Source organism: Microcebus murinus, chromosome 20, assembly GCF_040939455.1.
Source record: "Microcebus murinus isolate Inina chromosome 20, M.murinus_Inina_mat1.0, whole genome shotgun sequence".
NCBI lineage: Eukaryota > Metazoa > Chordata > Mammalia > Primates > Cheirogaleidae > Microcebus > Microcebus murinus.
Genome location: NC_134123.1, coordinates 10,720,275 through 10,732,747, shown reverse-complemented (window position 1 = coordinate 10,732,747; position 12,473 = coordinate 10,720,275). Strand labels below are relative to the sequence as shown.

Here is a 12,473-nt window from a genome sequence, read left to right as displayed (position 1 = left end):
CCGGTAAGATCCACATCCCGGCCCTGGAGTGGGTGGCTCTGGATCTTTCTTGAGTGCTCTAGCTCAGCCCTGAGATAGTGGCTGTCCCCTGTGTCTGCCATTCCTGCACTCTTCGGAGTTTTCTTCATGCACTATATCAGTTCTCTGTCACTCCAATTTCCTGTCCCGTCTTTATGGTCAACTTTATAGTAAACCTTCCCTGTTCAAAGTACTGTGTGGTCTCTGTCTCCTGATTGGACCATGACTGACGGATCAAGTTAAGGAAATTACCTTCTAATTTACTAAGAATCTTTATCATGAATGGTTCTCAAACTTTGTATCAAATGGGGCTTTTTTTTCCCCTGTCTCCATTGATATAATCTTATGATTTCTCTCTTTAGCTCTCCTAATGTGATAAGTAATATTTATTTATTTCATCATATTAAAATTTCCTTGCATACCTAGAACACTTGGTCATGGTGTATTTTTCATGCATTGTTGGATTAGATTTTTAAAATAGCATATGAAGCATTTTGTAACCATATTCTTATGTGAAATAGGCCTAATAAGAAGGCTTTGGTTCCTACTCAGGGTAACATTACATATTAATTGAATAACTTCCTCCAGTTATTAATATTTTGCCAGTCTTATATGACACAATTGGCAAGTCAGATGAGCCATGAAAAGGGAGAACATTCAATAAATGGACCTGACTGCTCACCAGGAAAAAGAAGAAATTGGATCCCTGTCTCAACGTCATGGACAAAAATCCACTCCAGATGGATGAGGGGCTTAAATATCAAACATAAAACTTTGCAAAACATATTTTAGATAATTTTAGGTATTCAAATATCTTTTAGACCTTGGGGTAGCAAAGCATTCCTTAAATAAGCCACAAAAGAACAGATTATATAACAAAATTTGATAAATTTGCCTACTTTGAAAGATCTTTTGTCCATCAAAAAACTCAGTCTTATTAAGGAAGAAATTCAAGTGTATATAAAGAATGTTTATACTACAATAAGAATACAAAAAACCCATAGCAAAATGAGCACAAACAGAATAAAGAAATACCTTCCAAGAAAAAAAAAAGATAAACTGTAATGATATGGGGTATGTCAAAGGGACACAGGAGCCACCTGAACAAGCTCCTAATGGCCAAAGTTGGAACAGTTTGGGCAACAAAAGAAAGCAGCATTGGATTATAACCCAAAGTGTAAGATAAATGTCCATCATCCATATTGATATAAGTAAATAATTGAATGAGTAAATAAAGGAGAAGAAAAAAATCTCCTGTATAGAAGAATTCTAAATAATCTATTTAAATACTTGTCCTCAAAGAGTGTACATCTCCATTTCTTTTTAAGTATGGGGTATTCATGGTGAGTTCCTTCCAAAGAATACAGCGTGTGAACTTCACTGCAGAGACACCTGCAGACACTCCCTCAGCCAGGTGATCAAGGTCAACGTCAGCGGGGATAAGTCATGTTGATTGTGTTATGCCATTGATACCATGTGATGAGGAAGGCCCTGTGGTCTTCCTCCCAGAACCCCAGAACCCCAGTGTAAGAATGAGACAACATCAGACAAATGCCAGCAGAGGGGTCTCCTACAGTGTACCTGACCCGCCTCAGAACAGTCAAGGCCATGGAAAGAAGGAAGGTCCAATGAAACTGCCACTGCCCAGAGGAGCCTATGGAGACACAAGGCTAGATGTGGCAGGGTATTTTGGACAGGATCCTAGAGCAGAAAAGGGGCATTAGCTAAAGACTAAGGGAATCTGAATAGAGCGTGGACTTTAGTTAATTTTTAAAAGAAGGCCGGGCGCGGTGGCTCACGCCTGTAATCCTAGCTCTTGGGAGGCCGAGGCGGGCGGATTGCTCAAGGTCAGGAGTTCAAAACCAGCCTGAGCAAGAGCGAGACCTCGTCTCTACTATAAATAGAAAGAAATTAATTGGCCAACTGATATATATATATAAAAAAAAAAAATTAGCCGGGCATGGTGGCGCATGCCTGTAGTCCCAGCTACTGGGGAGGCTGAGGCAGAAGGATTGCTCGAGCCCAGGAGTTTGAAGTTGCTGTGAGCTAGGCTGACGCCACGGCACTCACTCTAGCCTGGACAACAAAGCGAGACTCTGTCTCAAAAAAAAAAAAAAAAAAACAAAAAAAAAAACAAAAAAACAAAATAAAAAATAAAAAAAATTTTTAAAAGTGAGCATAAGGGCCGGGCGAGGTGGCTCACGCCTGTAATCCTAGCACTCTGGGAGGCCGAGGCGGGTGGATCACTCAAGGTTAGGAGTTCGAAACCAGCCTGAGCATGAGCGAGACCCCGTCTCTACTAAAAATAGAAAGAAATTAATTGGACAACTAAAATATATAGAAAAAATGAGCCGGGCATGGTGGCGCATGCCTGTAGTCCCAACTACTTGGGAGGCTGAGGCAGGAGGATCGCTTGAGCCCAGGAGATTGAGGTTGCTGTGAGCTAGGCTGACGCCATGGCACTCACTGTACCCTGGACAGCAAAGTGAGACTCTGTCTCAAAAATAAAAACAAAAAACAAAAGTGAGCATAAGATTTAGGCAAGCATTTCTCAGAAAAGGAAATAAATACATGTGGTAATAAACAAATGAAGAGATGTTCCACATTATTGGTGATCAAGAAAATGCAAATTAAGGTCACAATGGGATACCATCTGTACCCACCTGGTTGGCAGAAATGAAAGATTCTGCAGTACGCTAAGAGCGTGTGGGTCTGCAGGCTCCATTACCGCCCGAGGGCCACGTTGGGGGCTCTGACTTTTACATGGAGTGAGACGGGGACCAGCGGAGGGTTTCGAGCAGAAGATCCCTCTGGCTGCTGGGCAGAGAATAGGCTGCAGGGGGCAAGGGCAGAGTGGGGAGGCCGGGTTGGAAACTGAGGCCTTCATCTAGGAGAAGCGGATGGTGACTTGGACTTGGCAGCAGTGGGGGTGGTGGGGGGTGATGGGAGCTGTCTTGATGCCACTCCACCTTCCTTCACCCTGTGTTGAATTTATTTGTGTACCTGACTCCCCCACCTTCATACCATGGACTGAAGGACCCCAGGAGGGCAACGACTGTCTCATTCATTATTATTAATCAGCCCTTGGCACAGGCCCAGCACAGTGGAAGTAGCCGGGGATGAATGAATAAATACATAGCTCCAATCACGTTGTTCCCTTGCCCCTTAACTCTCTGTGGCTCCCTATTATCTGGGAAGTGCTCAAACAAGACTCCCTTTCCCATCTCCAGGGCTTTTCTTACCCTGTCCTCTCCTCCGGGAGAGATGAGGGCCCACACTGAGGGCTGCCAAGGGCCCGGGACACATGCTCTCTTTGGGCTCTTCCCCTGGGGGAGCTCGCCTTGGGGATTTTGCCTTGGCCTTTTTTCAACTGTACCAGGGACCCCACCCCATGTGGCCCATAAGACTCCGAGGAGGCATTTCTGACTGTTACAGACGTTGAGTCCCTGCCAGGAAAGTCAGTTTTCCCAGGGCCGAGAGCCGCAGGCCCCACCGGCAGGAAACACCTACCTGCTCAGAGAGAGCCTCACCCAAGGGTGGGTCTCACAGGCCCAGGCAAGAAGGAATGTAGCCCCGGGATGGGAGGTGATAACCAGTCACCCCATGCAGTTCTGCTCTCAGAGCCCGAGCCCCTGGGGACCTGGTGAGGATGTCTTGGTCACAGTGGGTGGTCCCATGCTGCAGTGGGGAGGCCCCTCCCCGCACCAACATCTTCCCTGCCAAAGGGGTGTCTGTCCAGATGCTTGGGTTGCAAGCAACAAAATTAAGCTAAGGGTCATTTGCAAGCAGGGAAAAAGGTGGGAGCTGTAGGAACAGTCTTGGTGAGGGGGCAGGAACCAAGGAAATGCCATGGGGCTGGGACGCCAGATCTGCAGGCTGCACCTGTGATGATGTCCTTTGAGACAATTCTACTCCACGTGTCAGAGTTCCAGAGGGAACATCCAATCGGCTGAGGCTCGCTGAAGAGCAAGGCTCTGGCTCTCCTGCTGTTGTAGCCGGAGTCAGGGCCCCGGCTCTCCCCTCCTAAGATGGGAGCAGAGGGAATTCCCCAAAAGGAAGTTGGGGGGAAGGGACACCAGACGGTCAAACTTAACAAATGCCCATCCAGCCTCAGTCCACCCCCAGAAACTCACTTCTCTGGACAAAGCGTCGCCTTTCTCTGTCCTTGTCTGTCTGAAGGACCCCTTAAGCTGCTGTGAACTGAAGTAACATCTTAAGCCCACCAGCTGACCAAATGGACCCCTTCTTGGCCAAGGACACCCCAGAAAAACCGTAAAGCTGAGTTGCCGGCCATGAGGAGAAGGGAGGTATGTCTCACCTGGTTATGCCCATTCCTTCTGGAACTATGCAAGACAAAGATCAAAGCACACCTGCAGGCCATCACTTTACTGAACACATCACAGTATGGCTCATCTCTGATTAACAGACATCCTTATTGTAAGACATTCCAGGCCTTTAGACAAAGCTTCATTTCTTTAACCAATTACAAATGAAAGGAATCTTTAAACCCACCTATAACCTGCAAGCACTTGCTTTGAGATGTCCTGCTTTTTTGGACCAAACCAATGTACACCTTGCATGTCTTGACTTATGATTTTATGTGCAATTGCTGTCTCCCTAAAATGTATAAAACCAAACTCTAACCTAACCACAGCAGAACCACTTGCTCAAGGCTTCTTGGGCGGGGCTCTCTGGGCCGAGGCCACACACATTCAGCGCAGAATAAACCTCTTCATACTATTTTACAGAGTTTGGGTTCTTTTCCATTGACACTGGCGAACCCTCCAGGGTTGGGAGATGCAAGATCACTGACCTACAGGTATAGGTTCCGGCTTAGCCCTGCTCGGGTTTGGGGGTACCGTCACCCCCAGGATGGAAATGATATATAGGGCAGGTGGGGGTGTGTGTGGGGGAGCCTGGTGACAGGGCCCAGATCCATCCCGCAGCTTTGCAAGGCCACCTCTGGACTCCCCAGGGGACTCACCCATCCAGTCCTTCTTATCACCCAGGCCACACTGGCAACACCAGCTTCCCAGCCTCGCCTCAGTTTCCTCCCTCGAGGACTTGAGAATCACTGAGTCTGTCCAGGCAGAGGCGCAGAGGGAGCCCTGAGAGGCAAAATACCAGCCCGGCCTTACAGCATGCCCCAAGTCCCCACTCCCTGCCAAGTAGAGGAGTAGTGGGAGTCTGCAGGGGAGGAGGAGGAGGAGCCAGAAGGAGCTGGGAGTGGTGGAGGGGCACAGGGGGAACTGGGGGCAGCCTTGCTGACTTCATGGCTTTGCCTGGGACAGGAGGTGGCTATCAGCCTTCAGCCAGCCAGGGGCGGCCCCAGGGATCACCCTGGAAGGGCAGCTCAGCAGGGGTGGCGATGCAGGGGTGGAGCCTGGTGGGCATCCCGTGGCCCATACAAGTGTGAGATTTGGGTTCTCTCCCCACCTCCACTCCTCAGGGGGCTCTGAGCACACTTGCTCAGCCACACCTGCGGTCAGGCCCGCTGAGAGCCCTCAAATGCCTGCCACCTCCCCCACTCAGGGCTTCCACCTTCACCCCTGACCCCTTCCCTTCCTCCCTCCAACCCTGTACGCTGAACTCATCTCTAGAGTAGTTCGATTCTTTCGGAGTATGAGGAAGAGACACACACAGCCTGGATTGATGATTGATGGGACACAGCTTATTTGTGGGGTGTGCTGGTATTTTCCAGACTATTCTGCACCTTCCTCCTTCTAGCTGGGGAGTGGGAGGGAGCTGTAGGCTCAGCATCTGGTTGGGTTCAGGCAGTGAGAGCAGCAGCAGAGATGGGAGCAGAGGGGAAGTCACAGAGGAGACTCCCCAGGCTGCCTCCTTGCCAGGTTGCATGGCAACCTGAAGGTCACAGCTCCCGTGGGGACATCCTCTCCTACAGCCTCTCTCTCTGGGTTCCAGTGACAGCAAGGCCTGGGCCTGGTAATGCTCCCCACTGTTGCAGAACTGGGAGCCTTCGTGTCTTTTGTTCATTTCTCTCATCCTTCCTACTCATTTGCAAACAATCACTTTATTAAACTCTCCCCAGTTACTCACTGACTTCCTGCCAGGACCCTTACAAGTATAGGAAGAAACTTTACAGTGTGAGTCTCTGGAGTGTGCGGGGCCCTACGTCCCACTAGGGATGGCCAGGTCCTCCTCCTCCCCACCGCCAGCCAGCTTGGCTCTGCAGACTCTGGGCCTCAGGCCAAAGGTAAAGAACTCAATGGACAGTTTAGTTTAACTCATTCACAGTAGTGGTGGCCGGCAGCAGAGGTGGTGGTATTTGGGGCAGCAGAAGTGGGGTGACAGCTATGCAAACTGCCGCAGCCCAGCCAGATTGTCCCTAGGACATGACCTGCTGCCTGGACACCCACAGCTCCTGCCTGTTTCCTGAGCCTATGTCTCCGTCCTTCTAGTCAACTCCATGGGTCCCGAAGCTCCTTCCAGTGAACTTGTTTTGCCTAATTTAGCTAGAGTCTATTTCTGTTGCTTGCATCCAAGGAACCCTGACTGAGACAGTTTGCTTTCAGAATTCAAAGAGAGGTGAGGTGTCATTGGGAACCCTCTCAGCAGATGTTCAGCCTTTCTGGGTCTCTAGACGACTGAGATCTATAGCAGTTCTCATAGAAAAGCATACGTAGCTTGGGTAATGGCCCTCATGGCTACTGTTTAGCGTGGATTCTTTACTGTTTTCATAACATTGGTCCAGTTATAGCATGAGCTCTGGCAGCCCTTTTTTTTTTGAGACAGAGTCTTAGTTTGTTGCCTAGGCTAGAGCGAGTGCCATGGCGTCAGCCTAGCTCACAGCAACCTCAAACTCCTTGGCTCAAGCAATTCTCCTGCCTCAGCCTCCCGAGTAGCTGGGACTACAGGCATGCGCCACCATGCCTGGCTAACTTTTTCTATATATATGAGTTGGCCAATTAATTTCTTTCTATTTATAGTAGAGATGGGGTCTGGCTCTTGCTCAGGCTGGTTTCGAACTCTTGACCTTGAGCAATCCTCCTGCCTCGGCCTCCCAGAGTGCTAGGATTATAGGCGTGAGCCACGGCACCTGGCCTGGCAGCCCTTTTTATCCCCCGACCTGCACCTTGAACTTACACTTCTCAGAAGAGAAAATTTGATTTGTTCAAGTTTCTTTTTATCCAATACTGATCATCTGCATTGCTCACGGTGCTGTGACAACCCTTTCCAGAAGAGTTACTCTCCTACTTGTACAGCCCACCCATCTGCTCTGTCTCCTGTGGCCAAGATGTGACCATGTGAAAGGATGAATGAGTGAAGGGTTTCCTCCTGATCTCCCGGTGAGAATAATTTACATCCTCCCCCCAAGGTTTCCATACCCCTCCTTAGCCCATGTCACGCTCGGCCCACCCTAGTGTGGACTGGAGCCTGCTCTTGAAGGCAGAACTGTTCAGACTCCAACTCTCTGCTCCAGCTCAGTAGCTGCATCCTGAAGTGCTAAATAATTGCTCCCTGAGCTCAACAGGGACTTGAGTAAGTCCAACAAAGGGGTTGGCTCTTATTTTTATATTATCTTCCCTCTCTGTGCCCAGCACAGTGATTTATATACAGTATGGGATCCAATAAGTGCTCATTGAATTAAGCAGAGAGCATTTATGGATCACCTACTGATTGTCAGGCACTGCACCTAGCCCAGAGGAAGGTAGCACGTATTGAGCACTTGATGTGTGCCTGGGACCATGCTAGACACATCCAACCTCACAACAACCCCATGGGTAGGCACCGTTATTGTCTCCACGTCACAGATGAGAAATGTGAGGCACAGACAGGCCATGTAACTGGCCTGAGTAGTGGCACTGTGGCTCTAGCCAAGCAGCCTGGCTCCAGAGCCGACCCTCTTAATTGCTTTAGCAAGCTGTTTCATCACGGTGTACTTGGCACTGGAACTTCTGGAATTAAACAAGACATTCCAATAACAGCCACATCAATGTTTTCAAATTACTATAAGTTAATCTCTCCAACAGACATCCACCATGATCATGCCCACCCCATTCCCTAGGGAAGATGGGGCTCAGGGCTGAGGGTGAGGGATGCAACGAGGATGCCGCTTCACACATGACTTGGAGAAAATAAAAAGCTGCAAGTGTCATGATCCTGTTTGTCAGGCCCGGTGAAAACATCCTGTAGCCATCCCCCGAGAGGTCTGGCAGCTGCAATGTCTCCAAACAGAGTTGTGAAAGAGCAATGGCTGGCGCGTTTGTGACTTTGGCACCAGGGCTTCTAGACCAAATCTGAGACAAATAGAGTGGTGACCACATCGCACCCTGGCTCATGCCCTACAAAGAATCTGCCAGAATCTCTCCCCCCAGGAAACAGCACCACCCACACTTGGACACCAGCCACCCCCACTGGGGTGGGATTCCGGTAGCGTGAGTCCCCACAGAGGCTCGGACCTGCACTCTGAGCCCGGTTTGGTCTACACAAGGACACGTGCAACGCCCTGGGCGGTGAGCCGGCCTGCCTCTCCCTCCACAGCCAGACAGGAGCTGGGCACCTCCGGGTTCCCTCGGCCACCGGTACAGGCAGCCACACGTTGGGGAGTTGCTCCAAATACCAACTGGGGTAGAAAATATCTCCTGCTCTTGAGACCAGAGAGGAAATGGCAGAATCCATTTTATTTCACCAAATGATTCCATGTGACTGCTTCAGTGAGTGGCAAATTTAGGAACTTCTTAAAAATGTACGTTCCCTGGGCCCATCTTAGATCTAAAAAATTCAGAATGGGTGCCAGAAGAGGGGGGAGCGGGACACCGGCTTGAGTGTTTTTCTCCAAGGGATTCAGCAGTGCAGCCAGGACAAGAGTTCGTCCGACGATCCAGGCACGAGGTCTCTGTCCTTCCCTCTCTAAAGGAAACACGGGCTTCTCCCTTGCAATGAGCACACGCTGGCCTTCTTCTGTCCCTGAGCTCACAGCAAGCTCTTTCCCACCCCGGGCCTCTGCCAAGCTGCGCCCTCTGGCAGGAAGAAGCTCCCAGGTCTCAGTGGAAAGGGCTGGTCATTCAGGCTCGCCCGGTACATCTCAATCACAGCTGTATTTGCTTTTTACAAGACGACTTCGGTTCCATAATTATCTGTCTCTCCCCAGCAGTCTGTGAGCTCCAAGTTCCCTGAACCACCGAGAACCCCATGCCTGGCAGGGTGCGATGGCTCACCTGTAATCCTAGCACTCTGGGAGGCTGAGGCGGGCGGATTGCTCAAGGTCAGGAGTTCGAAACCAGCCTGAGCAAGAGCAAGACCCCATCTCTATTATAAATAGAAAGAAATTAATTGGCCAGCTAATATATAAAAAATTACCCAGGCATGGTGGTGCATGCCTATAGTTCCAGCTACTCGGGAGGCTGAGGCAGGAGGATCGCTTGAGCCGAGAAGTTTGAGGTTGCTGTGAGCTAGGCTGACGCCATGGCACTCACTCTAGCCTGGGCAACAAAGTGAGACTCTGTCTCAAAAAAAAAAAGAACCCCATGCCTAACTTGTATGCAGTAGGTGCACCATAGGTGGTGGTTGAGTGTGACACAGATACTCAAAAAGGACAGGGACCACCAATGAACTGTCTCTAGAAGGTGGCAGAATAAACCCCCTGCCGCAGCTCACAAAGCAGAGGTGAGGCCAGGCAGGACTGCAGGACACCTTGCACCTGACCCACACTTCCGTTTTCCCCTCTCCCCAGCCTCCTTCAACCAGGTCCCTCTACAACCCAGCTAGAACCAACTGCCATGTACCCAACACCAAACTAGGCACCAGGAGCCAGAATAGTCTAGATGAGTTTATTGTCGTTCAAATACGTCATAGAAAAAGGAATGTAACAAACGGGTCAGGGTTGTATGAAAAAAAAAATCCAGGTTTGTGCACGTCCTTCTATTTACATCTGGAAGCTGGGATCTCCGGACATCAGGCGCAGCAGCTGCACTTGTTTGATGCCCCTTTGCAGACGCAGCCCTGGGCGCACTTGGCACAGCCCGAGGGGCAGCAGGAGCAGCAGCCTGGGGAAGAAAGGGGACAGTGAGAGGTCAGAGCAGACTTGACCAGACACCTCCTCCCCCACTCCAGGCCTGGCACCAGCTCTGCCCCCAGCCCTGGAGGACCCTTAGTTCAGGATGGCATGCTCTATCAGGAGACAACTGCTGGATCGTTAGGGTGACGGTCTTCCTATGCAAAAGCTGAGCAAAGGACAGGGCAGAAGACAGTGGTCTTTGGGGACAAAGGAAGGCAGTGTCCCAGAACCATACACTGAAGTAAGGAAACTCTTCAAGCAACAGACAGGGGCAAATCTCTGATGAAGCAGTTCCGGGGAGGGCCAGGGAAACGCCGGGCTGCCTGCTTCTAACATGTGGTCAGAAGCCACATGTGGTCCCCAAATCATGTGCACCCACAGCTTCAGGACCCACGAGGATTAAGAAGGCTGCAGCAGGAATCAGGAGACCGAGGTTCAAGTTCTGGCTTAGTCCCTGACATTAGCTGATGACCTCTCTGGGCCTCAGTTTCCCAGTTCTACACTGAGAGACAGGAACTCATCCATTTCTATGGCTCTTTGAGTTTTCATTCTGAATCAGGTGCTGAGGGAAGGGGATGCGAGGAGGCTGGTCAGTTGCGTGCCCCTGCCGCTGAGCTCTGGGTTCTCTTCTCGAACTCAGCCCAGCCCCCAGCTTCCCGGGGAAGGCCCCCCACTCACTCTTCTTGCAGGATGAGCACCTGCACTCTTTGCACGTGCAGGAGCCAGCGCAGGTGCAGGAGCCACCTGCAAGGAAGAGAATGACAGGCAGTGAGCCATCGGTGAGAGGCACAAGGCACAGCAGTCGGGCAGCAACTGGTCAGTGCCCCTCCTGTGTGCAGCGCCAGCCCCCAGGGCTCCTCTCCCTCTCAGGGCAGAGGAAAAGAAGCCCCATCTCGCCTCCGCCCACGCTGTGAAGACCAAGTGCCTCCTGCTATTGCCCCACGAGGAAGGGCCCAGGCTGCAGACACAGCCCGGGAAGACCGAGGAGCCAATGTCCCCTGCCTTCTGTCCACCCTGCCTGCTCAGAGCCTGGACGGCGAATGGGGGCCCAGAGGCAGCGCCAGGACCAACTGGGTGACGCGGAGCAGGTCAGCCTGGAGCCTCAGTCCTCCCGGCTCCTGAGAGGCTCGTGGGCGGGGTGGACGTGCTCTCCTAGCCTGGCCAGGAGGAAAGCGCTGGGTGAAGTAAAGGGGTCCACTGCAGTTTCGAGCTAAAAATGGGACCTCGTGAAACCCAGAGACAGGCTGTCCTGCAGCTGGGCAATGGGCACAAGGCGCAGAGCCCGGCGTCCCTTACCTGGGGCGCAGGAGCAGTTGGGGTCCATTTCGAGCCGAGGTGAGGGAGGCTGCAGTTCCCAAGCAAGAGGCGAAGGGTCTGTTGTGCAGGTGGAAGGCGCGGTGGAGCCCAGGAGCCGGCAGTTCCCTTTATGGTCAGGGGAGGTGCCGGGCGCAGAGGCCCCGCCCCCATTGCACCCGCCCCGCGCCGCTCGCGGTCCCGGCCGGGCTGTGCGCAGCGGGCGGGCCGGGCGCAGCGCCCCCAAGGTCTTGGCACAGTGTGCACCGTGGGGCCCGCCCGGTTGGCTCACGCGGGAGGGCCTTAGCTCCGGGAGGTACACCGCGTCCCTGCTGTCCTGCCGGCTCTTCCCAATTTCCCAGATTGCCTGCCACCCGGCCGGAGCGTTCCGGGAACCCAGCCCCTGGTGGTCGTGGCATCCCCACTTCCAACCCCCACCGTGTCCTTGTCCTTTCCCTTTCCTGCACTTCGTGTGCAACCCCAGCCTCATGCTCACGGCCCTAGATCGATGGCAGCGAGCGGTGCAGCGAGGGAGTTGGGTGCAGAGCGCAAGCGGTGCATGTGACCTTTGCATCTCCCGCTTGCCTGAACCTGTCCCCAACTCAGACCTTTGGCCACGTTTCTTCTGTACGCGGCAATAGGGGGCCGCAGGGCTCTGCCTCCTCCCTGCCATTCTCCACGCCTGAGGGGGATGTGTGTGCATGTGTGGCTCTGGGGGCTCCTTTGCATAAAACTCTACAGGGTGCCCCCATGGCCTGGTGGGCCCACCCACTACAGCACGACAATTTCGAAATAGTAGGATGCCCTCAGCAAAGGCATCATTTAAGGTGATATACAAACCCTGCATTAAATAGAAAATCGAGAAAGGTGGTTATTTTCCCTTCAATATTCCTATTTCTGTCTATGGCATCTAGTCTGTTAAGCCCTATTTAACCACATTCCATTTTTGAACCCTCACAACTACCCTAAAGGGAAATACTATTTATGAACCCATTTTACTAATCAGACAACTACAATACAAGGAATTTAAGTAACTGGCCCGAGGTCAGACACTATAGGCACTGCTGGATCTGACTTCTGTAGGCTTCCCAAGGGAAAGAGGTAAATATGAAGCTTCCCTTTAGCTTGGGTATGTCTTCAACAC

The 12,473-nt window shown here is 51.6% G+C and overlaps 1 protein-coding gene across 1 annotated transcript; it reads right to left on the bottom strand.

The window, feature by feature from the left end:
* Positions 1 to 9,795: 9,795 nt before the first annotated feature.
* LOC105866477 (metallothionein-2-like) lies at positions 9,796 to 11,460 on the bottom strand. The gene is made up of 3 exons (XM_012755797.3): positions 11,333 to 11,460; positions 10,715 to 10,780; positions 9,796 to 10,025 (listed from the first exon to the last, which is right to left on the bottom strand). Exons 1-3 carry the CDS (start codon positions 11,358 to 11,360, stop codon positions 9,934 to 9,936), a joined length of 186 nt encoding a protein of 61 aa, XP_012611251.2. The 5' UTR covers positions 11,361 to 11,460; the 3' UTR covers positions 9,796 to 9,933.
* Between the last annotated feature and the right edge of the window lie 1,013 nt (positions 11,461 to 12,473).